General features: G+C 39.6%; 1 protein-coding gene across 7 annotated transcripts in view; it reads right to left on the bottom strand.

Annotated features, from left to right (window-relative positions):
- Nucleotides 1-22542: 22542 nt before the first annotated feature.
- The window catches only part of P4HA2 (prolyl 4-hydroxylase subunit alpha 2), a 34870-nt gene continuing 29976 nt past the window's right edge, over nt 22543-27436 (bottom strand). For all 7 annotated transcript variants that reach the window (XM_017532466.2, XM_017532463.2, XM_037739932.1 and 4 more), the window contains 3 exons: nt 25334-25402; nt 24840-24936; nt 22543-23018 (listed from right to left, as the gene is read on the bottom strand). In XM_017532466.2, the coding sequence (XP_017387955.1) occupies nt 22948-23018; nt 24840-24936; nt 25334-25402 (237 nt within the window). In that variant the 3' untranslated portion in view covers nt 22543-22947. The remainder of the gene's footprint in view (nt 23019-24839; nt 24937-25333; nt 25403-27436) is intronic.

Below are 27436 nucleotides of genomic sequence, written 5' to 3'. Positions count from 1 at the left end.
ATCAATCTAGCTCAGAGTAATATTGACTTAATTTCAATAATATATAGAAATGCTATTCCTCTCCTTTTATTATTATTGGCATTCAAAGCATATATTTATACATCATAAAATATATAATTATAACTATTGTTTTATGTAGTTGTCTTCTGAATCAGAGAGAAGAAAAAGGTTACAAACAAAAATATATTTATACTGACTTTTACATTTACCTGTAGAGTTATCTTTACCAGTACTCTATTTATCTGTGTGGATTCAAGTTACTATTTAGTGTTCTGTCATTTCAACCTAAAGAACCCCCTTTAATATTTCTTGTAGGGCATGTCTGCTAGTGAAAAATTCTCTGTTTTTGTCTACATGAGAATGTTTTAAATTCACCTTAATTTTTGAAGACTAGATTTGCTGAATATACAACTCCGAGTTTACAGTCTTTTTGTTTTAGCAGTTTGAATATATCATCCCACTGCCTTCTGTAGTATCCACAGTTTCAAACGAAAAGAAAACTGTTAATTTTATTGAACATGCCTTACTGCCTTCTCTATTTTCAAGATCCTTTTTCTTTTTTCTTATTTATTTATTTATTTATTTATTTTTTGAGAAAAGGTCTGGCTCCATTGCACACCCTGGAGTACAGTGGCACAATCCTGGCTCACCACAACCTCCATCTCCTGTGCTCAAGCCATCCTCCCACCTCAGCCTCCTGAATAGCTGGAACTACAGGTATGCACCACCACACCTGGCTGATTTTTGTATTTTTTGTAGAGACGGGGTTTCTCCATGTTGCCCAGGCTGGTCTCAAACTTGCAAGGTCATGTAATCTGCCCACCGCAGCCTCCCAAAGTGCTGGGATTACAGGCATGAGCCAATGTGCCCAGCCAAGATTCTCTCTTGATATTTGGCTTTCAATAGTTTGACTATGATGTGTCTCTTTCAGTTTATCCTACTTGGAGGTCACTGAGTTTCTCAGATGTGCAGATTAGTGGTTTTGATCCAATTTGTAGTTTCTTGCCATAATATCTTCAAATATTCTGTCTGCCCCTTTCTTTTTCTTCTCATCTTTTGGGATTCTCCTCATGCATATATTGATATACTTGATGGTTTCTCACACGTCTGTATGGCTTTGCTCATTTTTCTATATTCTTTTTTCTTCCTGTTCCTTAGACTGGGTGATCTTAAGTTCACTGATTCTTTATTTTGCAAGTTCAAAAATGATGATGAGTCCTTTTAGGGAATTTTTTTAAATTTTCTTTTATTTTAGTGAATTTTATATTTCAGTTATTGTATTTTTCAATCAGATTATCTATTTGGTTTGTAAAATAATTTATATCTTTTAATTGATATTTTCTATTAAGTAAGACATCATTATCAAACTTTAATTCTTTAGACATAGTCGTCGTTAGTTCTTTGAAAATATTTATAACAGTTGGCTTAATGTCTTTACTTAGTAAGTTCAATATCTAGGTGTCTAGTCTGTTTTTCTCTTGCATGCCCTTGTCCCCTCTATAGTCTACTCTTTACAAAGTAATCAGAAGTGATCTTCTATGATCTCACTCATAGTAAAACCTCAGAATCCTTGCCCTGAACTTCAAGGTTCTGCATGCTCTGTCATCTGGCTACTTCATCTACCAAACCTCCTTAACCTTGCTCATTCACCCCAGCCACAGTAACCTGACCTTTACTTTTCCTCAAAAACACCAACCACTCTCCATTCCCAGATACTTTGTATTTGTTATTCCCTTTTTGTGAAATGTTATTTTCTTTTACTGCATTCAGGATTCTACTCAAATGACCCTACTAAGAGACTTTCCTGGTCTCTCTAAGATCATAGGCTCTATCAATCTCTACCCTGTTAGGCTGCTTTATTTTTCTTCATAGAAGTAGTTAATCCAGATAATTATACTTCCTGTCTTTTGTAAAAATCAAAGTAAGATCCTGTTAAGTTTTTAATGGTAACAAGAGAAGAGAAGAATTCTAGAGTAATTTCTCAAAACAAAGAAAAGGTCAGAAGAGGGAGGAAAAAAGAAAAAAGTATAGTTAAGAGAAGTGAGTACCACACTCACAGTCAGCATTCCTAAGAAAAAATTATACCTAATAAGTGATAGTTCTAAAGAGTACCAGGACTTATCATCTTCACAGTTTCATGAACTCCATAGGGCAGAAAAGCAGAAAACTGCCATCCTTTAAGGAAACTCTGTGGATATGGACAAACATCCACATACTATCTCAATGACTATGACAAACTCAAAGTTAGAAGTTTTCCTTTTATTTTCTAGCAACCTTGTTAGCTTGGTTGGTGGGAACTTCTGAGGTAGCAGAGTCCTAAAAGTGACTGATGGTAAATTCCTCATCAAGCTCAGCAGGGAAGAGTCTCTAAGTCAAATTTAATTTGAATTAGGAAAAAATTTACAATACACTATTTCTTGCTTACCAAGGTTTAGATTCGGATTTAGTATACACAAATTGGATCAAGTTTCTTCTACTCTTCAAAAGTTTCAATGACTTCTCACTACATTTTGAATAAAATACAATCTTGACCATAGACTTCAAGATTTTGCACTGTCACCCCACCCTTCATCTGCTCACTATGAACCAGTTTTCTCTTTCAGTTCTTCAAAAATGTCAAGCTCTCTTATCACTCAGGGTCTGTTCTCCTGACTTACAATGCTTTTTCCTTTCCCTTCCCCTCTTCACACTTTGATTCCTTCTAATCTTTAGTATCGGCTTTATGTCACCTTTACAAAGAGGTCATCCCTGAACATTCTATCCGAAACCCTTCTGCTCCGAGATTCTCTATCACTGAACCACCTTAATTCTTCTTAGCAAACTCAGAGCTTTACAGATTGAATAAATAACACAAGATCCAAATACATACTACATGCAAAGACACATTTTAGATTCAAATACTCTAAAAAGCTTTTAAGGTTAAAAAGAAAATAAAAAAGGTAAGCCTGGCACAGTAGCTTACACCTTGAACCCAGGAGGCAGAGGATGCAGTGAGCCGAGATCACACCACTGCACTCCAGCCTGGCAATAAAGTGAGACCCTGTCTGAAAAAAAAGAGGGTAAACGATATACCAAGCAAACAACCACCACAAGAGAGATGGAGTGGCTGTATTAATATCTGACAAAATATACTTTAGGGCAAGAAATATTACTAGAATGCCGGGCGTGGTGGCTCAAGCCTGTAATCCCAGTACTTTGGGAGGCCGAGGCAGGTGGATCACGAGGTCAAGAGATCGAGACCATCCTGGTCAACATCGTGAAACCCCGTCTCTACTAAAAATACAAAACATTAGCTGGGCATGGTGGCGCGTGCCTGTAATCCCAGTTACTCAGGAGGCTGAGACAGGAGAATTGCCTGAACCCGGGAGGCGGAGGTTGCGGTGAGCCGAGATCATGCCATTGCACTCCAGCCTGGGTAACAAGAGCGAAACTCCGTCTCAAAAAAAAAAAAAAGAAATATTACTAGAGGTAACAAGAGTCAATATATGAAAAAGATGTAACAATTATAGATGTATACTTAATGAAAGCCCCCAAAGACATAAAACAACAACTGACAGTGCTGAAAGAAGAAATAGATAATTCAATAATAGCTGGATATTTGAATACCTCATTCTTATTAATTGGTAAAACAATGACACAGAAAATCAGCAAGGATACAGAAGATCTGAACAATGCTATCAACCAATTTCACCTGACACCAATAGAATTCTCCAGCAAGAAACAGCAGAATATACATTCCTTTCAAGCTCACACAGAACATTCTCCAGGATAGACCATATGCTAGGTCACAAACCAAGACTTGATAAATTTTAACAGATGTAATTCTCACAAAATATGCTGTCTAACCACATGGAATTAAACATCAAAAACAGCAATAAATCTTGAATATCTTCAAATATTTGGAAGCTGAAAAACATTCTTCTAGAAAAGCCATAGATCAAAGAAGAATTCACAATGAAAACTAAAGTATATGTTGAACTAAATAAAAACAAAACTACAATATATTAAAATTTATTCAATGCAGTTTAAAGTGGTACTTAGAAAAAAATGTATAGCTTTAAATGCCTTATCAGAAACAAAAGTCTCCAGTTAGCATTAGGAGAAATACCTAATGTAGATGACGGGGTGATGGATGCAGCAAACCACCATGGCACGTGTATACCTGTGTAACAAACCTGCACATTCTACACATGTACCCCAGAACTTAAAGCATAGTAAATATATTAAAAAGTCCTTAATCAATAACCCAGGTTTTCACCTTAAGAAACTAAAAAAAGAGGGGCAAGTTAAAATGATCAAACCAAATAAAATAAATGAAATAATAAGGTTAAAAGCAGAAATCAACAAAATAGAAAATGGAAAAACAATAGGGAAAAACAAAGAAACCTAAAGGCTGATCATTGGAAAAGATCAACAAAATTGACAAACCCTTAGACTGAACAAGACAAAAATAGAGAAGATAAAAAAATAAAGAGACTAAAGAGATAACAGACTACTAACCGTATAGAAATTACAAGGATATGCTATGAACATCTTTATGCCAACAAAGTAGGCAACTAATATGAAGTGGAAAAGTTCACAGAAAGGTAAAATTACCAAAATGAACTGAAAACAATAATAAAAAAAATCTAAATAGACCTATAAAAACTAAAGAAATTGAATTAGAAATGTAAAATCTTCCCATAAAGAAAATTCTAGGCCCAGATAACTTCATTGTGAGTTTTACCAAATACTGAACTAAAAAACAATGCTAATTCTTCACAAAGTCTTCAGAAAACAGAGGCAGAGAGGATAGATCCCCAGCTAAATCTGTAAGATGCTTATTACCCTAATGGCAAAGTTAGATAAAGACATCATATGAAAATAATACTACAAAACCCTCGTGAACATAATCATGAGAATTCTTAATTATTAGCAAACTAAGTCTAGAAATATGTAAAAAGGATGTATATACCATGACCAAGTGGGATATCTCCCAAGAATATGAGGTTGGTTTAACATTCAATTAACGTAAGAGACAAGGACACATGATTATTTCCTCAGACGCAGGACAGGCATTTGACAAAATTCAACACCCATTTATAATTTGTTTTAAAAATCTAGGCTGGGCATGATGGTTCAGACCTGTAATCTCAGCACTTTGGGAGGCCAAGGTGGGAGGATCACCTGAGGTCAGGAGTTCAAGACCAGCCTGGCCAACACGGTAAAGCCCTGTCTCTATTAAAAATACAAAAATTAGCTGGGTGTGGTGGTGCACACTTATAATACCAGCTACTTGGGAGACTCAGGCAGGAGAACTGCTTGGGCCTGGAAGGCGGAGGTTGCAGAGAAAGAGACCACGCCACTGCACTCCAGCCTTCCAGCCTCGGTGACAGAGTGAGACTGTCTCAAAAAAAAAAAAAAAATCCTCTCAACAGACTAGGAATAGAAGAGAACAGCCTCAATGTGATAAAGACAGATGCAAAAATCTCACAACAACATACTTAACGGTGAAAGATGGGCTGCTTTGCTCCTAAGAGCAAGAACAAGGTAATCCCTATCAAAATCTTAGGTGGGCTTGTTGCAGAAATCGACAAGCTGATCCTAAAATTCACATGGAAATGAAAGGGACCCAGAATAGTCAGAACAATTTTGAAAAAGAATGAAGTTGAAGGACTTACATTACCTAAAGGACCAAGGAAGTCTTCTCTCAAAGACATCTATGCTTAGCCCATTGAAATAAATAGACAGGCTCATGACCACTCTTCTCACCCTCTTCCAAGAAATACTTCAGGAAGAAAGCCTGACCAAAGGTAAGTTGCTCTCTCTTTGAGGTGATGTTATAATTTCATCTAGAACTCTATAGCCCTTATAACTCTCTCCTTTGAGCTGGCCAATTAGGAAAACTAAATCATCTGCTTAGTCCTTTTATTTACAAATTTTCTCAATTGTTCTGAGTAATAGCTGTAATAACAACATGGAATTGCTATATTATCTCATTTTTATAGCAAAGTAAATTAATGCACAGTGTCATTCAGTTAACTTGCTCTAGGTCATCCAGTATATGGTGGAGTCTGTATCTTATTGTGCAACCAGAACAGGAAGAGCTTTTTAAAAACGTATAATCATCTTCTAAGTTAGTAACGACTAGCATTGATATAGCAACAAAGTCTATAAGGTAGGTAAGGCAAGAATTTTCCCACTGAAGAAACCAACGTTCTAAATATTTAAGAGATGTGTCCAAATCTAGACATCTGCTATCTTACTGCTGGCTACATCCAAAATTGGAATACAATGTGAGAGAATAGCAGAGAAGGTTTAATTCATTTTTTTTTTACAATAACTATGATTTAGAGAAATATTTTTGGGTTTTTTTCCAGATTATATTTAAGTGATTAGATACCTTAGAACTGAGGAGCTAAACCCACTTAAACTGACAGTAGTTTCTCACTGTTACTTTGCTGTTACTGAATAATCTTAGGAAGAAAGGTTGGTATTTCTCAAAACAAACAAATCAAAAATCACCATTAAGAGAGAGAGAGAAGGCAAGCAGCCACTAAAGCTGGAGAATATCTTTGCAACATATACAACCAATAAAAGGCTTGTATTCAGATTATATGAAGTCTTCCTACAAATTAATAAAATAACTCAATAGAAAAATGGTCTAGAGACTCAAAAAGAACTCACAAAAGAACATATTCAAAAGCCTAATAAATATCTGAAAGTACTCTATATCATTCATAATCAAAGAAGTGCAAAATAAAACTATGGGATACAACCACATGCCACCAGAAGTTTGAACTTTAAAAGTCTGACAAATACAAAGATATTGCTTAGGATGCAGTTTAGAGGGGAACTCTCACACACTGCTATTAAGAATAAAAATGCGGCTGGGCAATGTGGCTCATGCCTGTAATCCCAGCACTTTGCAAAGCCAAGGCAGGTGGATCATTTAAGGTCAGGAGTTCAAGATCAGCCTGGCCAACATGGTGAAATCCTATCTCTATCAAAGATACAAAAATTACCTGGGCATGGTGGTGCACAGCTGTAATCCCAGGTACTCGGGAGGCTGAGGCAGGAAAATCACTTGAACCTAGGAGGTGTTGGTTGCAGTGAGACAAGGTCACACCAGTGCACTCCAGCCCTGGGGACAGAGAGAGACTCCATCTCAAAAATAATAATAATAATGCAACTATTTTGACAAAGTGGCAAAATCTAGTAAATTTCAATGGACCAATAATTCCATTTCCATGTTTAAACTGCATAAAAATATACATGCAGGAAATAAGTACAGAATATTCATGCTAGAATTATTCATTATATCCCCAAACTGGAAGAAACTCAAATGCCCACCGTAGCCAAATGGCTAAACAAAAAATGGTATGGTCACCCAATGGAATACTATAAAGCACTTAAAAGGAATGAACTATAGATATATAGAAATAACATGGATATATCTTAAAAACATAGCATTGAGTAAAATAAACTAGATAAAAGAATATGTATTATATAAGTCCATGCACATGAACTTCTAAAAAGGCAAAATTAAACTACATTGCTGTTATAAATTAAATTTATGAATAAAACTGAACTATATCACAGACCATTACAATTAAATAGTTAATTATATACACTTAAATGGAAAAGTCTTCAAGACATATTAACAAAACTATAGAACAGTATGTATAATATAATTCTATTTATGTGAAACAGAAAATCTATTTGCATGATTTATACCTAAAGCACTGTCTAACAAATCTTACTGCAATAATTGAAGTGTTCTATGATCTATGCTGTTTAATTCTGTAGCCATGTGTGGCTACTGAACACTTAAAAATGTAGTTAATAGCCTAGGAACTGAATTTTTATTTAATTTTAATTAATTTCAGTGTAAACAGCCTCATACGGCTAGTGGTTACGATATTGGACAGTATAGTCATGGAAAATGATATACAACAGATTACCTCCACAGCAGCTTTTCAACCTGGGCACTACTGACATTTGGGACAGGAGAATTCTTTGCAGTGCTGGGGCCATCCTGTGCACTGTAGATGTCTAGCAGCATCTCTGGTTTTCACTCTCAAGATTCCAGTAGTGTCCCCTAAGTCAAGGCAATTAAAATTGTCTCCAGACCTTGCCAAATATCTCCTAGGGCAGGGGTCCCCAATGCCTGGGCCACGGATCAGTACCAGTCAGTGACCTGTTAGCAACAGGGCTGCACAGCAGGAGGTAAGCAGCAGGCAAGTGAGCATTACTGCCCGAGTTCTGCCTCCTATCAGATCAGCAGCGACATTAACTTCTCATAGGAGCAAGAACTCCATTGTGAACTATGCATGCACATGTGAGGGATGAAGGTTGCATGGTCCTTATGAGAATGTAATGCCTGATGATCTGGGGTGGAACAATTTCATTCTGAAACCATCTCCACTACCATCCATCCGTGGAAAAATTGTCTTCCATGAAACTGGTCCCTGGTACCAAAAAGGTTGGGGACCAATGCCCTAGGAGACAAAATTTCCTCAGCTGAGAACCACTGCTAAAGAGATAGGAGAGTAATGGGAGGGAGGGGGCACTGTAACATTTTATTCTATTTCTGTTTTGCCTAAAATTTGCTTAGAGGTAACATGCACATACATTTTCTTTGTGTAATTAATAATTTTAAAAGTAAGCCTGTTTGCTCGTGAGTAAAATGGGAACTATATACCTAAACTCTAAGGTTGCTCTAAATATTAAGAGCAACATGGAAACAAAGCACCAATTTCCTGGAACAGTGAGGAAAAAATACCAACCAAAGTGAAAAAGGAAGTTCATATGAATAGTTATCAAGAGCAGTGAAGAAAGAAGAGAGAATCCTCTCCTAGCTGAGGCTAGGAGAATGATCAGTCATTTTTGCCATTCGCAAAGATGAAACAGAAAGAGCAACCATTTAAGGGAATGGAAAAACTTGTGGGCCATCTAAGTAGAGCTGGAGCTGCAAGCTGGAAAGTGAGAAAAGCTAGAATTAAAGACTCAAGGGTTATCAGTACATAGGTAATATTTGGAAGTCATGAGCCTTCAGAGAAAAAAAAAATGGCTATAAAGAAACTCTGAGCCATAACTGAGGATTGGGAAAGGTGGGTCACAGGAGACTACAATATTGAGAAGTTGTAGGCAGACATAGAAGAAAAACCAGAAGACAGTTGGATCATGGCAGCCAAGAGAAGGGTTTAAAGAAAGTGGAAAATGTCTCCTTGGATCTCACCTTTATTAAAAAATAAATATTAAGTAACACATCAATACAAGAAGAAAAGAAATGAAATAGATTTCATTCAAGAGAGCGTGGGAGTCAATCTCAAAGCAGCACTCATGGATCATCAAGGTGATAAATCTGGAACTGAGAAGTCACTGGCCCAACAAATAAAGAAGGAAAGTTCTGCTGGAAAGAAACTCCTGGGACTTCATGCACTTCTACGACTGCCTGATCACTCAGGGCTCCTACAAGGCACCAGCCTTACCACTCCCCAGTGAGTCGTGCTCCGTCGCCCAGGCTGGAGTGCAGCGGTGTGATCTCGGCTCACTGCAAGCTCCGACTCACAGGCTCAAGCAATTCTCCTGCCTCAGACTCCCAAGTCACTGGAATCACAGAAGTGTCCCACTATGCCCAGCTAATTTTTTTGTATTTTTAGTAAAGACGAGGTTTCACCATGTTGGCCAGGTTGGTCTCAAACTCCTGGCCTCAAGTGATCTGCCCACCTCGGCCTCCCAAAGTACTAGAATTACAGGTGTGACTCACCACACCCAGCCGAGTTACACTCTTAATGGCAAGAAGTTCCTAAATGGTCTGAAGCAGGCCCTAGTCTCTGCCAGGCTAAGGCTATTTGGACTGTGAAACATGCAACCCACAGTTAATTAGAAACTCTCTTTGAAATGTTAACAAAAGACCATGAGATGCACAGAGGAAGAAAAGGAAAAAAACTGTATTTTCAGAGGGAGAAACAATCTGCAATTTGGGGAATGCAACCTCCCAGGAAAGCCGAAAGGACGTATTCCAAAAGGGAAGAGGAAGCTGCTATTTATGCCTTACATGATGGATAGCCTTACATATTATATTTAGCAGGTTTGAAGGAGTCTATAAATATTCACAAGAGAGGTCAAACGTGTGCAGTGGGTAAACATATATGTAACATACATTCCATGTTCACTTTGGGGTGGGGTTTTAGCATTAAAGTAAGATTAATTTGGCTCTTTCCATCAAAAAGGTGAACTACAGGGCACAAAGACAGTTTGTGTGCAGTCTCCATAAGCTGGCCGAAACTGGCTGGCTTGAGGTCTATGGCTGTTTATCAGAAAAGAATGTAAGGCCAATCCTCTCTCCCATCAGAGTTGTGGCAGGACCATGGTGGGCAGCCAGGGGTCAGTCGGCTGGTTTCAGGTAGTAGTCTATCAGGGTCACCTGGGAAATTTCCAGCTGTAGTTGTTTCTGTGAAGTTTTTCAGGACCTGGTTTCTGCTTAATTACAGGAAAGAAAATGTCCTGGCAGTTAGTAATACAAGGATACATGACCAAGCCCTCAGCTTGCTGCGGCCATTAGATTCGGGTTTTGGTATGTCTCATTTTAGCTACAGGGAGTCTACTGGGGTATATTTTAATTCCACAGCTCCAGATTTTTCATTGTATGATGCTATTTCTAAAAACAATTTTTCCATAAAACAGCCTGATGTGATTAATTAGGGTTAATGTTTGATGAAGTCTGGAATACAATGCATTCCCATTGTAAGTTTCTAAATCTGATAGTTACCTATGAAAACACACTTTTTCATTTTATCATTATCATTTCAGGAAGCTCTAAACCAAGACTCAAATTCTTGAACTACAGATGGTCTAGGAAGCTTTGAACCTATAGGCAAAAATCTGTGTGCACTTTTTAAAGAGAGAACGACCCTGAAATTTCACATGGGTCTCAAGAGGGTCTGTCACCCCAAAAGTTGACAGTCATTGTAATTGTATTTTTCCTACATCAGGCTCTATTTGTGATCATTTGTTGAATAATTTGTGACACCTATTTTAGATGTTGGTCCAGGTGGGTATGGCCACTACAGAGCTGGATATAAGGGTCTAGAATAGAGCTCAAGAGAAAGATTTTAGTGCAAAAAGACAATAAATCATGAGCATATAAAAGTTAAAGCAGTGGAAGATCCTTCCTCCTATAGTATACAGTACTACTGTGAAAAGGAAACAGAAACTAGACCAGGGAACATATATATAAGAACGTACTCTGATGAAAAGGAGCCAGGGAGGCTGGGAATAAAAGGGAACTCGAATCACAAGTGCTTTGCTGGAAGGAAAAAAAAAAAAAACCGTCCGAAGCGTCTACTGGGTTTGGCCACTAGGAGGACCCAGAACACTTTACCAGACAATTCCAGAGAATTAGTTGGGGTAAATTCACTTTGTCAAAAAATTAAGAATGGAAGCTGAGGACAATAAATATAGCATAAGCAGCTTGCCTTAAGCTTCCTGAAATCAAGGAAGCAGGCAAGATGACAGCTGTGAGCCCTCTGGGTACAAAAGCAGTTTGGGTCATTACTTTTGTGAGGCCTTGTTGGCTGCAAATTTCATCAACAGAAAGAGACGGACTTTTCGGAGAAGAGAGTAAGAGCAGGGAAGACTGAGCTGTGGGTGTAGGAACGGGGCTGACCGTGTTATAAATGCACTTTCAGAAAGACACTGAAAAGTGCCTTCAAAACACAAAACTGCGAGCTTGCCAAATACCCATGGCCTTTCCTACCACTTATCTTCTCATAACCCCCAAATGCTTTACCAAAAAAAAAAAAAAAGTTTCCCCCGAGTTTAAAGAATCCACAAAAGTTAAGAAAAACTCTTCAAAGTAGCGTCAGCCTTAGATATTTATGTTCAAGACATCATTTGACGCACCCAGACCCTCCCTCAGGGCACATCCTCGACTCACCAGCCTCTGACTCCGTCCTTGGGGAGAGTCCGCCTTACAGGACAGAGCCCCACTGACCCCAGAAGCCTCGCGACCTAGTCCTGCGCGGCTGCTCTGCCTGGCCAGGTCCGAAGGGAGAGGCCGGCCAAAGCCCTAAGCCAGGGAAGCCACAGACACTCACATCCTGTGGCCCCACTGTTGTCCGATGACGCCGCCATTCTCACCACCTCGCACAGGTGAAAGGTCTTTCCAGAAACCTCTGGCCCTGCCAGCCCCGCCCCTTCCCGTGGCCTCGCACAGCCCCGCCCCTTCCGGGCCTGCGCTGGTGGGGGGAAGCGGTGGTGTCCTTTATCGGGGGTGGGGGGGTGTCATTTATCTGGGTACTGAGCTCCTAGTGCCATTTCAGTTGCCCATTGAGCAAGAGAGGATGGTTGATGCTTTCCAAATGCCCATTCTGGGCACTGGGGATAAAGAAGTGGAAAAACGAAATTCCTTCCTTCAAGGAGCTTCTATACCGTGGGGGAGACAGACCACAAACAATACACAAATCACTTAATGCGTGGCAATGATGCAGGGCAGGTGAGCCCCAAAGTGGAGCTTAACTCACGAGGGTTCTTGGCTTTGCCCAGGAAAGAATTCAAGAGCAAGCCAGAGGTAGAAGAAAACAGCTTTCTTGAACAGGCAGAGCAGGGCTACCCCACAGTTTTTGCAGGCATATTTGTAACTACCTTTGATTAAATGTAGATTAAGGGGAGATTTATGCAGACATTTCTAGAGAAAGGGTAGTAGCTTTGGGGTCATTGGGTCATTACCTGGAAAGGGGCCCTAACGCCTGGGTGTTGTCATGGCAGCCGCAAATTGACGTGGCACCCTGGTGGGCTGTCTGATTGAAAGCTACTTTGACCCTGGTCCTGTTTTAGCGAATCTGGGCCAGTGTCTGACGCCTACCTCTGGAATCAAGTCCTGCCTTTTACCTCAGTGATAAGTGCTATGAAGAAAAATAAAACAGGACCCAGCGCGATGGCTCACGCCTGTAATCCCAGCACTTTGGGAGGCCGAGGCGGGCGGATCACTTGAGGTCAGGAGTTGGAAACGAGCCTGGACAAAATGGTGAAACCCAGTCTCTACTAAAAATACAAAAATGAGCCCGGCGTGATGGTGCACGCCTGTAATCCCAGCTACTCGTGATTACAGTAGCAATAGAATCGCTTGAACCCAAGGGGCGGAGGTTGCAGTGAGCTAAGATGGCATCACTGCACTCCAGCCTGGGCTACAGAGCGAGACTCCATCAAAAAAAAAAAAAGGAAGGAAGGGAGGGAGGGAGGAAATGAGAGTCCAAATCCTTTGTAATTGGACCCTCAGGGCAAAGGTTTCAGTGAGCCGAGATTGCGCTCCTGCACTCCAACCTGGGCAACAGAGCAAGACTCCGTCTCAAAAAGAAAAAAGCCTCTTGGGAGGATCGCTTATGGCCAGGAATTCCAGACCAGCCTGAGCAGCCCAGCAGCAAGACAAGAACCCTTTTGGATAAGGTAATCTTTGATCAGTCTTGAAAGGAATGAAGGTAGAAACTACCTGGGATAGGTACCTTCCAGGCAGAGGAACCAACAGCACGAATATGCTGGGGCAGTCAGTGTGACTGAAGCAGAAGCAGCTGGGGAGAGGGTCATGGCAGTGGGGAACATGCTCGTTCGTCTCTCCTTGGATGGAGTGAGGCTGCTGTGTTCTGCTAGATCTGGTAAGGACTGGACATACCTACAAGCTGGACAGTGTGACACAGAAGCCATATGACTCCCGCATGTGCGCTTCAGTAATTGCATAACCAGCAAAGGGGCAAGACAGTGTTGGTTCAACAGTAACATTGTACCAAGACGCAGGCAGCTTTTTCAACCACGTAAGATCATTATTTTTAGAATTACCAGATAATATACAAAATGCTCAGTTAAATTTCAGATAAGCAACAAATAACTTTTTAGTATGCATATGTTCTATGCAAAAAGTATTCGTTATTTATCTAAAGTTAAACTGGGTGTTACTTGTATTTTCATTTACTAAATCTGGCAAACCTAATATGGGAGTCAAAGTGCCAAGTTTGGAAACTTAAGAGCATTGCTGTGCCAAGTCGTATTGGAGCCTGAGGCAAAAGGAAGAAACATATGCTTTGTATATATGTTTTCATGTATTTTTAATTGTTAATTTTTTACAACATTAAATTCGCTGACAATATTGAAAGTTGGTATATTAGAATTCCCATTAAGTTTAAATATTTTATACCAATGACTTTAATGGAAGTAAACTGATAGATAAAATTGTCAAAATCTACTCCTTTTGACCAAGTGACAATCTTAAATTTTTTTTAAGTTATACAGCTTTGATAAATGTCAATAATCATAATTGCCATTATTTCACTCCTAGAAATGTGCTGGTCACATGATCTTAAATAATTTTTAATTAACTTCGGGATTTTATAGGATACCATGGTGTATTAGTCTGTTCTTGTATTGCCATAAGAAATACCTGAAACTAGGTAATTTATAAAGAAAAGATGTGTACTGGCTCATGGTTCTGCAGGTGGTACAGGAAGTGTAGCAGCTTCCACTTCTGGGGAGGTCTCAGGAAACTTTGAATCACGGCTGAAGGCAAAGGGGAAGCAGGCATGTCTTATGTGGCTGGAGCAGGAGTGAGAGCAAGAGAGAAAGAGAAGGTGCTACTTTTTTGGGGGGTCCAGGGTCTCTGTCACCCAGGCTGATACACAGTGGCACGATCTTGGCTTACTGCAGCCTCCACTTCCCCGGCTCAGGCAATTCTCCAACCTCAGCCTCCAGAGTGGCTGGGACTACAGGAGTAAGCCACTTTGTCCAGTTATTTTTTGTAGTTTTTGTAGAGATGAGGTTTCACCATATTGCCTAAGCTGGTCTTGAACTCCTGAGCCCAAAGCAATCCTCCCACCTCAGCCTCCCAAAGTGTATACACATTTTAAACCACCAGATTTCACGATAACTCACTTTCAAGAGAACAGCACCAAGGGGATGGTGCTAAACCACTCATGAAGGACCACTTCCATGATATGATTTAATCATCTACTATCAGGCCTCACCTCAACATTTAAGATTACAATTTGACATGAGATTTGGTGGGGACACAAATCCAAACTATATCACAGTGTGACTGATAATGTTTTAAAAAAATTCTCAGGACCATTTTAAAATTTGGGTAAGAATGCACGAAGAAAAATTTGCAAATCAGTTTTAGAAGATACAAACATCATTTTATATAACAAATGTGAACGTAAGTTTTCTGGAAGAAAGAGACTTTATTCCAGTGAATCGTTTGCAAACTAGGGAGTACAACACAGTCTTCAGTGTAAAAGGAAGTGTGGTCCAAAGAACAAAGGAAGGGTTCTAGCTTTATAGCAAAAGTTCTTGCCCTGGTTCCAAATCAGGTCCACTTATGCAAATGAAGGATGAAAACACAATTCTGATTGGTTGATACAGCTGAGCCGCAAGGGAGGTGCACGCTGGACTTTCCAAAGTGTGGGTTTTCAGGAAACTCAGAATAGGTCTGTGGCCTCTAGTCAACAACTTGGCTCTACTTTAAATTTAGGCCCAGTCAGCCACTTGAGATCCATCTTGAAGGAATGGCTCTTTCAGGGTCACATTTGTTCATGTAAACTATTGATATTACATGCTATTTATGACTATTTCAGATGAAATTGCTATAGGATTTAAATCATTACACTATTTAAGAGGTAAGTCAAACCAATGGCTGCTTTTTGTAAATCAGATGTATTCATAGAAAATTTCTCCAAGTAAAAATACAAAAAGACTTCATTTGATTTTTCATATCTCCATCTCTAGGACATCTATAATCTCTTTAATTTCTATTTGACAAACACTTCTCACAATAATTGATATGCTCATCCAGTGATTTGTACATTTTCAATATTTTTCTATTCAAGTATATTAATCTTTTAAAATTTTACATTAACCAAACATAACTTTGAGTTACTTTCTCTCATTTGTTATAAGCAAAGCAATAGGCCTTTTATTAAGAATACAACTTTGTATATAGTTTTTTTCATAAACCTTTTTCTATTATACTTAGTTCAAAATACCATCCCACATAGATAAGTTGCATGAAAATTTGTAATCTGTTTACACCAAGATGGTTCCTATTTCAGGATATTGTGTCATTTTATGTTCTTTTAATATTTGACAGACATTTTTGTGTGAAGTACCTTGATCATATTTGACTTTGATGCCTCTCAGGATTTGTTTTCAATGTAGTTTTTAGAAGCATAATATTCCACTGTTCAATAAATTCATAAAAGATTATACATGATTTGGACACACTGAAAAGGTTATATTTGAATTCACAGAAGCAGCATTTTTGCACAGTAAGATTATGAACTTATTTGGCATAACCATTTTGGGGGAAATGGCTTTTACACACTTATATACATACCTGCCGTATTTGTTCAATTATATCCATGGCCTCAAAGATATTTCATGTTCAATATCAACTTTTTTCAATTTATTAATAGTTTCATAAGAGAGCCTATATCCCTTTTCTCAAAATAAAAACTTCTAGTGCTTTGACATTATTCTTATGCAAACATACTTAATAATCAGATACATTTGTTCATGATGGGCTATATCTGATGTACAAAGAGTATTTTGCTTCTTTTAGTCTCAGTATTATATCAGATCTAATGATTTCCTAATAGCTTTATGTGTTCTCCCAAAATTCATGTTAAAGTCCTAACCCAATATGTGACTGTATTTGGAGACAGGGCATTAAAGACATAATTAAAGTAAAATGAGTTCATATATGCAGACTTTAATCTGATATGACATAGACAACACATAGACCAAGGGATGACCATCTGCAAGCCAGGTAGGGAGGCCTCAGAAGAAACACCACTGTTGATACCTTGAGCCTAGACTTTCAGCCTCTAGAACTGTAAGAAAAATTTCTGTTGTTTTATCCACCCAGTCTATGGTATTTTGTTATAGTAGCCCTAGCAAATTATACACACTATAAATTCATTTTGAATTCTATTAGACAAATAAGACACAAATTCCTTTTTATGATTAGCTATGTCAACATTATAGTGACTAATTCAACTAAAGAAACATAACATTTGTGTTTTTAACTTTTAGTAACTTACCATGGCTACTAAAATAATGTCCAAAGCATAATGACCAGGAGTTGAGAGGTGAAAAGGCATATGATAGTTAATTTTATGTATCAACTTGGCTAGACAATAGTGATCATTTGTTTGGAAAATTCTAGTCTAGATCTTCATCTCACATACCAAATGTCAAAGATACCATCTTAGTTTTAACCAAACAAAAAAATTTACGTTGCCAGGCAAACAAGAGAAGGCTATACAAAACATAACTATCAAAAAATGGCAAAGGCAGGGGGAGGTACTATGGGAGATAGTGAATATAAACTAAATGATCATCTCTCAAATTTCTAAAATGTAAAAATCATTTTATGGCCAGAAAAAATTAAAACAAAGATAATTTGAAAAGGTTCCTCTAGGAAGGGGGGACTAGGAGTGGGCAGTAAGGTGAGACAAAAACTATTCAGGGTAATATCCTTTGTCCTGTATTTTTTTAAGCTACATGCATGTGTTTTAAAGTAGGATAACACAGTAAACAAATTCTTGCTTATAATTCAAGACCCAGCTCTTATGGGGCCCACTGTAGTGCCAACTTCTTGGTTAAAGTAGACCCTCACTCTACTGTGCCCCTCAAGCACATTCTGTTATTAGACTTCTCACATTTCACACATTATTTATTAGTCCTTTCCATTGCTCAGAATTCTTTAGAGGTAAAGACAGTCTTTATGTTTCCCATCAAATCTTTAAAACTGTTAAATGCATGAAAATATAAATTTTGTTTTAGAGCAAAGGCTTTTGGAAGCTGCCAGAGTTTCATTCCCAGGTCCTCCGCTTACCAGCAATAAGACATCACGTGACCTCAGGTGTATTACCTAACCCATCTGACGTTTAGCTTCTTCTTTATTCATTCTGAAGAGTTGCTGAATGCAACAAACTGTAACATCCCTAGCACAGTACCAAACGCATAATGAAATGCTCAATAACTCTTTTCTGCCATAGTGAACATATTAGTGCCAAGCTAAGTTAATAAGGATTACTGAAAGCAATGCCCTGTCTGTAAGGTAGCAGTTATACCACGTTTGTTCCCAACACCATTCTGGGATTAATAGGCAGACATCAACATATAAGAAGATTCTTTAATGGCTGATTTCACGCTTAATGTGAGAAATGCTCAAGATGAGTGTGGAGCATCTTGTTATACTAGATAACAAAGAAACATATCAAAGATAAGGTTTTCTCTTATCAGTACAAGAAAAAGAATTTTTTAAGAAAAGAATAGGTGACTTCTACTTCCAAGATGGAGAAGCTTATGGTAGATCAATTTTCGTTCTTAAATGAAAGCTGAATAAAATCTCTGAAAATTGTTAGAAGGCATCAATGAATTGCTGAAGCAAAAAGTGTTTGAGCATCAGGATCCTGAAGAAGGATAAATCTTGTGAGCCAAAAGTCTGCAGTCTCTTTTATCCTTAAATAATTTACTGATTGTAGCCATGAGGTGAGAATGAGGATGCATTCCAGAGCAATGGGCAACTACTAAGAGGCAGAGAAACCAACAGAATTTTTGCCAGTTGTCAAAGGACATTGAAAAACCAAAATTAGCCAGTAGTTTCTCAGAATATTGATTAAGAAGGAGGAGTGGAGAACTTGGCCACTCAGCCTGTTTACCCACTGAGGCATTTTCTGAATTCTGACTCTGTGCAGAATGGAAAGCTAAGAAGGTAAGCAAAACATATTTGCTTAGATTCAAAAATTCAAATTATTTGAAAAGGAGAATAAATTTTTGGGCAGAGTCTGGTACTGAGAAGACAAGAATTAGAGTTGAGGACTTACCCATGGGAATAGATCCAGTGAACCCACTAGGTTTTCTAGTGAACACACTAGAAAACTCTGGAGGACTACATCCTATAAGGAGGGAAATAAGGGTAAACCAGAGGTAGCACGTCTTAAGAAAACTACCACCCAGTCTTAATTAAGTCAGCTCAGGTCCTTACTGGATTAAGGTGATCAATCCCCACTCTGAATGGAAGAGGAAAGGGTGAGCCCTTTGTGCAGGAGGTTATCCATCCAGAGCCTCCACAATTTGTCATACACATTCAATCAAAAATCACCAGGCATACCAACAGAGTGCACCAAATGACCAGAAACTAAAGAGGGGGAAAGACAATAGAAAGAGAGCCACAAAAAATCTAAACCATGGCGTTATCAGACAAAAAAAATTCACATAACCGATTTATCAGTCCAAGAAAAACACAGAGAAAACAGAAGATAGATTCTCCACAACTGAGATCGTGCCATTGCACTCCAGCCTGGGCGATAGAACAAGACTATCTCAAGAAAAAAAAAAAAAAGACATGAATGGATATTTTAGAACTGAGAAATAAAAGAAAAATGAATTAAGAACTCAATAGATGAGTTTAGCAGCAAAATAATAAATGAATTGCAAGACAGATCAATAGAAAATATCTAGTCTCAAAACACAAGGAAAAATGCATGAGAGACACAAGAACAGGAGACATCTAGAACCCTGAACAGTTCTAACATTCAGATTATTGAAATTTCAGAGCAGATAGAGAGAAAATGGGATAGAAACAATATTTGAAGATGTAATGTCTGAGAAATTTCCAAAACTGATCAGACACCAACCCAGAAATTCAGGAAGTTAAAAGTCAAGCAGGAAAACAAAAAGCAATCCACACTAAGTGCACCATAGTAAAACTACTGAAAACCAAAAAGAAAAAAAATCTTTAAAGCAGCCAGGTGGGGACAAAATTACCTTCAAAAGAACAACAAAGGACCAGACAGTGGACTTTTCAACTGAAATGGTGCAAGCCAGGAAACAAATTACATTTTTAAAATCCTTAAAGTTCTTTAAAGACTCCTAGATGCACTTGATAGATTTAGTAAACTTTGTACAAAACAACTATAAAATCCTCCCAAAATATAGTATAGATATAAAAATATAAAATATTGAGATAAAATACCATTATATGATCTAAGTTACATTTAATCAGTTACAGAAAAAACAGACAATGCTGAAAATCTGTTAATTTTAATTTTCCCAAATTGATTAAAGATACCATTGTACAAATTCAAGAAGCCAAAAAAAAATCTCAAATAGAAGAAAAAACCCACAAACCACCTAGTGTGCCAGTCATGTTTCTGTTCTCAGCTGCAAGCTCATCCTTGTAGTCTCTACTGTTCTATAGCTGCCACTCCTTAAACTACATTTCCCAGATTGCCTTATCAGCTGGCTTCCTGTTAGGTTCTACCAATGGAAGCCACTAGAGGGAGATTAGATGGCAGTAGACAGCAATTACCCTAGACCCAGTGGTTTCTCACGAGACAATTTTATATATTAAGCTCCTGAGATTTAGTGATTATTTATTACTATAGCAAAACCCCATCCTATCCTAACAATAATAAAATATGCAAAAAATTAAAAGTAGGCCTTTACACTTCATACCATGTATAAAGATAAAACTAAATGACAAAGACCATATAGCCTTCAGAAGAGAACACAGGAAGCGTCCTCATGATCTTGGGGTATAGAAGGATTTCTTAAGACATAAAAAGCATAAATCAAAAAGAAAAACTTGATACATTTGACATAAAAATTAAAAGCTTCTGTTTATCAAAAGACAGAACTAAAATAGTGAAAAGACAAACCACAGAAGATATTTGCAAAATATGTAACAAAGAGCTTGTGTACATATTTTAAAATTTCTATAAATCAATAAGAAGACTTGAAGAAACCTAATAACTAATAAACATGAAAATGTGCTCAACATTATCAATAATGTTAAAGTAGACATTATACATGTACTGTCTTAGATAGAGCTGCTATAATAAAATACATTGAATTTAAGACATTTATTTCTCATGGTTATGGAAACTGGAAAGTCCAAGATCAAGGTGCTTGTAGGTTTGTTTCTGGTAAGAGCCCCCTGGTTCCTAGACAGGCAACTTCTCCCTGTGTGTTCGCATGACAGAAAGAGGGATAGAGTTCTCTGGGATCTCTTCATAAGGGCACTAATCCCAATCATGTGGGTGGGCTCCATGCTCATGACCTAATTACCTCCCAAAGGCTCCACATCTTAATACCATCACATTAGGGGTTAAGATTTCAACATATGAATTTAGAGTGGGGGAGACACAAACATTTAGTCCATAGCATGTACAAAACTAGCTGAAATGCAAAAGTATGAAAATACTAGATGTTGGAAAAGGTTGGGGTAATAAGAGCTCTCATTTACTCCTGGTGAGAATGTGTAATAACCACTTTGGAATACATTATCTGGTAAAGTTGAACACTCATTAAGACTTCACATTTCCACTCCTAGATATATATCCTACAGGAATATGTGTTTATATGTGCAGCAGGAATCATGTATAAAAATGTTTATCATAGCATCATTTATAACATACAAATACCAAAACTAATTCCAATGTTTATCAGCAGTATACTGGCTGTATTATGGTACAGTCCTACAATAAGCATCAAGAAAACTGAATGTACTATAAAAATTAAAACAAACTAGGCCGGGCGCGGTGGCTCAAGCCCGTAATCCCAGCACTTTGGGAGGCCGAGGCGGGTGGATCACGAGGTCAAGAGATCGAGACCATCCTGGTCAACATGGTGAAACCCCGTCTCTACTAAAAAAATACAAAAAATTAGCTGGGCATGGTGGTGCATGCCTGTAATCCCAGCTACTCAGGAGGTTGAGGCAGGAGAATTGCCTCAACCCAGGAGGCGGAGGTTGCGGTGAGCCGAGATTGCGCCATTGCACTCCAGCCTGGGTAACAAGAGCGAAACTGCGTCTCAAAAAAAAAAAAAAAAAAATTAAAACAAACTACAGCTACACAGCAACATGGATGAATCTTAAAAACAATGTTGAACAAAAGAAGTCACATACTCAAAAATACATACTCTATTAGTAAAAGTTCAAAATCAGGGAAAACAGAACAACTACTGATTTAGGGATCTAATCATAGGTGGTAAAACTATAAAGGCAAGCAAAGGAACGACTACCACACATTACTAGACAATGGTTATCTCCAAAGTGCTGGGGGCAGTGAAAGAGATGTGATCTAGGAGGGGTTCCCAAGGGGCTCCTGAGGTACTGACTTGAAAATGTTCTCTTCTCTCACTTGGTTGGTGTTGACACAGGTGCTCCTGCTCACCTTCATATTTCTTAAAGTATACATATATGTATCATAAACAATTCTTATCTCAAAATTTAAAAATAAATTATACAACAGCATCACAATCATGAACACATGTGCTATGTTCTCTGGAAGACAAAGAGAAACTATTTACCCTACTTTCCAGAAAAGGACACTGATGCTTAGAGGAGACACAAGTGTTGAAACTAGGTCTGAAACCCAAGACCCAAGATGCTTTTCTGATATTAAAGCATTCATTATCCAGACTATTCCTGCATGGGGGTGATGCATAGTAAACGATGAACCTGGTAAAAAGCTTCCAGTCTTAAAAATACTCCAAGTAAGTCTCTTTAAGGCTTTTGGCAGGGACATTTTATTTTTTGGTTAAAGCCACAATAGATAGAAATGCCATAAAAACAAACATGTAAACAAGGTATCAGAACTTTGGTTCATTGAAACATTTCACACCTAAAACACCTGAGGTACAAAGGCACCTTGCTAGGCGCTAGACAGCTAACTCTGCTGCAGCTACTTTGATCCTAGCCTTGGGGCCAGGGATGGCACAGACTGAATGGAAGGGCTGGGACTTCAGTTACATAGGATTCGCCCTAGTATGGTCTCCCTTTGCTCCAGACAAACATTCATTTCTCCAAAAACCAGCCTATAGAAACTGGAACATAAAAGGTATCTGTCACGTTGAACTTGAAGATGACATGGGCTGCAGGACCAGGAAGGTGAAGGACAGAAAATGATGTCAGTCAACTTCTGTTGATCCACAAGGCCTCAAGAACTCCTGTCCTCGTTCATGGAACCACTTATTGGAGACTGTGGACAGAAAGCAAGTATGTTATAATCCTATTGGTCAGTTTAGTATACTGAATGAATGACTCCTTCATGATGACCCCTGCACTGTGCCCTGGAATCAGACACAAATAAGACAAGACATGGTCTCAGGCCTCAATTTGCTGATGAATTGGTGAGGAAGACACATGTAAACAGGTAATTGTATGAAATTCTGCCAGTGAGACAAGATACATGTGTGCAGGTTGCCATGGGAATAGTGCCTAAAGGCATATAACCATGCCCTTTGATGCCCATGCCCTTCAATGCCCTTTGGTTCTATTCCCATGGCAGCCTGCACACGTTTCTTGCTCTTAGAGGGAAGAGGAAATCCTGGACTAGAATATAAAGCTAAATAGAAGTTATGCAGGGAAGATGGACACACCCAGATGGTTCTCTCATCAAGAAGGTCCCAGGAGTGACAACAGGATGAGAAAGTAATCAAGGCAGGAGCCACCCGACGTGTGTTGAGGACTCAAGAAGCCTGATATGACTGGGAGGTGGCAGGTGGAAAATGAGAGGTAGGGTGTGAGGACGAGGGAGCCTATCAGCATTGCAGAGGCCTTGGATGTTAGCCTCAGGAGCTGTGGGCCAGCAGATCCAGCCTGTATGCCATGGGCACAAGAGCAGCAGAGCTGCTGCCAGTCACCTCACGCCATATCTTCAAACACCCAGGAACCATGATTCCATTCCTTATAGACTCTCTCATAATGAATAAAAATTTTGCTTCAATGCACTATTGAAGTCCAGAGCTTTTAAAATATAAAGTAATACATGTACTTCATTGAAAAAAATAAAATTGTCTACAAGACTTATAATGATAAACAGCAATCTCCTAAGCCTCTCCTTCCCCTCCCTAATCCCCACTCCCAGGGAACATTAAACTCCCCTAGCTGTTTCTTCTGATTATTTAACCTCATTTTTCTAGGTTATATGCTTTACAGTTCTATTCCTTGATTTTCAACTTTTGAATTATTTCATTCTACCCCTAAAACACGTACTTATCCCATCCCATCTTTCCAGTACAGGTAAATCAAAAGTTTTAGTTAAAGTAATACTCAGTGTGTATATAATTATATCATGTAAGTGTTACACCTGAGCCATCTAGTAGATTATACTTACATTTCCTTTCTTGTACAACTTTTTTACCCTGAATTCAGCAACTGCCTTGTTTTCTTTTTGATTTAATTTTCTGCAAACCTATCACTATCTTCAAAACTCTCCAAGGAGGCTACACACTCATCTCCTTACAAATACTTCCTGTCACATCCTGGTTCGAGCCTCTCTGAGGCTCACCACAATTGCTCCCAGGGTAAGGCTCAAGCTTGAGCCTTTGCAGTCTGGTCCCAGCCTCCGGCCTCATCTCCTGGTCCCTGTGCCACAGGCCTCTCCTTTTTCAAGTGACAAGGGAGCCAGCCCCCACACCCACATGCTGGTTTTAGCCTGTGCCTCCATCCTTGCTTGCCTGAGATACTCTTTCCCCTCACTGCTTTCAGCTCTCCACTCTGTTCCCTCAGAAGCCTTGCCAGAGGGTCCTGGGCCTATGGTGCTTATGCAGCTATTCTTCCTCAGGACTTCTTCAGCTCTCTGTGTATCCCTGAATGTTCCCAACCAGCTGCCTTGGCATTTACCACTGCATGGACATTATATGGCTGGATGGTAGTAATGGTTAGCAGAAAAAAACCCTAAGGAGGAGACAGTCTTGGCACATTTGGCAGCAATTGTCTCACAGATCAGAATCTAAGACCAATAAGCAAAGCCCAAGCTGAGGCCACCAACACCAATACCACCCCTTAAGACACTCACCCCACTTGCAGCCCACTAGCACAGGACAGGCAGCATGTCTTGTTCGGTAGTCACCTTCCCCACTCCGCAAGAGGTTGTACCAGAATACAGCTGTACCCTGAGAAACAGATGGCCTATCAGAACACATCCTTAGAGACTGTGCTCAGGGACCTGACTGCAAGCATCAGAGAAGCCCCACCCGAAGCAGAAACACCCTCATTTTCCCATGGATGGGGGACAGGGTTCTGGGACTCCAGCAATAGACATAGAACTGGTGGTTTCTCCAACCTTATACCTTTCTGGGGTAGAAGTCTGGGAACTCACCTGCCCCTGAAAGGGCTTCCCTCCCTGTCCCTTCTCCCCAGGAAGAAGCTGGGGCTACAAGGTAGGAGTCCAGGTGGGCTAAGGCACATCACAGTAGCCATCAGGCAGGCCAGGTAATGGTTCTGGGGGACACGGACAAAGTAAAGTCTGAGCCTTGCTTCTACCTCTGATCCACAAGAATCAGAACTTACCTTCTTAGGCCAAATTGCAGCCCCCAGATCAGGGAAGACGGTGGCACCACCAGCTTCTACATCACTCATCTGGAAATACAAGACATAGAGCTTGGCCCTTCTACTCAAGGCTCTCAGAGCAACTAAGCCACAAAGGACACGATGAGGTATAAAGATCACCCTCCTCTGAGCATGAGTGACACTGCTCAGAGTCTGCTCTATGGCCAGCCCTTCAGCTAAGAAAGGCTCTTCCTGTGGCTAATCAGTGAGATTCATTAGAACAGTCTCCATGTCATGAGTGCTCAAGAGTTGAGGCCCACAGGAGATTCACATCCAGGCTGTCCTTGGATGAAAATAATCTGAGTCTGCACTCAGAAAATGCCTGTTCTGACCCCTATCCCTTGAATCCCCAACTAGCCTTGGCCTTGCCTAAGCCACTGTACTCAGCAAAGTGCCCTGACCAGGAGTTCGCTACTGTTTCCAACACCATGTTCGGCCCCCTACTGCAGCTTTTTCTTTGGATCTAGTAGTTTGCTGCTCCAGTCAGACCTTCATCTTCTCAGAGTAGCAACCCTCCCCAGGGCCACCTGAGTGGGAAGGTGGGGCACTATGTCTCTAGAGGCCCTGCTTTCTCCCATGGTAAGGCCTTAAGCTACATTGAACACAAGTTCCACACTAGCAAAGCTGCACTCATGCCCACAGAGTGTGCGTTGACTCATGCCCAAAGCACTACTTCTTTCCCATCTGGCTCTCTTACTTTAAGTTTTTTGTCCCTAATGCAATAAAAATTGGAGCTAAAAAATATTTCCACAGGATACATACCAGACTCACTGAAGTGCATTTGACAGACATATGGTAAATGAGTAAGACAAAAAGCTCTGATGGCTTCTCACAGCCCTGGGGATCAAACCCAGATTTTTTTCTAGAACCCCAAGGCCCTGTCAGTCTAACTAGCCTCTCTCTCTCCAGACACGCCAGCCTTTTTCTATATTTCCAGCCTCCCAAGCTCCTTTTCTCTTATAGGACTACATACACTCTCTCTTCTGCCAGAAACCATATTCTAGCAGCTAATTTCCATTCAACTTTTAAGTCTCAACTGATGTGTTACTTCCCAAGGGAGGCCTCCACTGAACCAGAAGCCTGGGGTTCACAGCACCTATCTCCATAACTACATAATAATCTCCCTGATGTTTAGGCTGAGCAAGGTGGCTCATGCCTGTAATCCCAGCACTTTGGGAGGTGAAGGCGGATGGATCACTTGAGGTCAGGAGTTCAAGACCAGTTTGGCCAATGTGGTGAAACCTCATCTCTACTAAAAATACAAAAATTAGCTAGGCATGGTGGTGCACCCCTGTAATCCCAGTTATATGGGAGGCTAAGGCAGGAGAAATGCTTGAACCTGGGAGGCTGAGGATGCAGTAAGCTGAGATCACACCACTGTACCCCAGCCTGGGCAATAGAGGGAAACTGTCTCAAAAAAAAAAAAAAAAAAAAAAAAAAAAAAAAAAAAAAAAAAAAAAAAAAAAAAAGATGAAGAATTGCTCTGATATTTAAAATAAGTCTCTCATGTTGGACCTCAAGCAACACAAGAGAGATCACATACGTCCTGCCTACCGGCATGTACACAGCACAATCCCCAGCATGTAATAACCACACAATAAAAACATAAAAGAAAAAAATGGACACAGGCTTCTGTCTCTCTTACTTTACTACCTCTATGCCTCTTTAGAGCTGGCTCTCATGTGAAAGGTAAACCTTACAACCAATGGATGGAACAGAGTCAAGAGGTAGGAATGAGGCCACTAAGCCTTAGAGAAAACAAAGGTGCCTCTCATCTAGGGAGAGCTAAGGCTATCCCTTCACTCTGCTGCCAAGGAGGGAACCCTTCGAGGCACCCAACCCAAAAGCCCAAACTAGCACTAAGCCCATCAAAAAATGAGCCAGAATGGCCCAGAGCAGTGGCTCACGCCTGTAATCCCAGCACTTTGGGAGTCTGAGGCAGGTGGATCACCTGAGGTCAGGAGTTTGAGACCAGCCTGGCCAACATGGTGAAACCATATCTCTACTAAAAATATAAAAATTAGCCAGGCGTGGTGGCTAGTGCCTATAATCCCAGCTGCCTGG

This window comes from Cebus imitator, unplaced genomic scaffold (genome assembly GCF_001604975.1).
Source record: "Cebus imitator isolate Cc_AM_T3 unplaced genomic scaffold, Cebus_imitator-1.0 Scaffold76, whole genome shotgun sequence".
In the NCBI taxonomy this organism is placed as follows: domain Eukaryota; kingdom Metazoa; phylum Chordata; class Mammalia; order Primates; family Cebidae; genus Cebus; species Cebus imitator.
The sequence above is the reverse complement of the archived record's forward strand: the minus strand, read 5'-3'. Positions and strand labels throughout refer to the sequence as shown.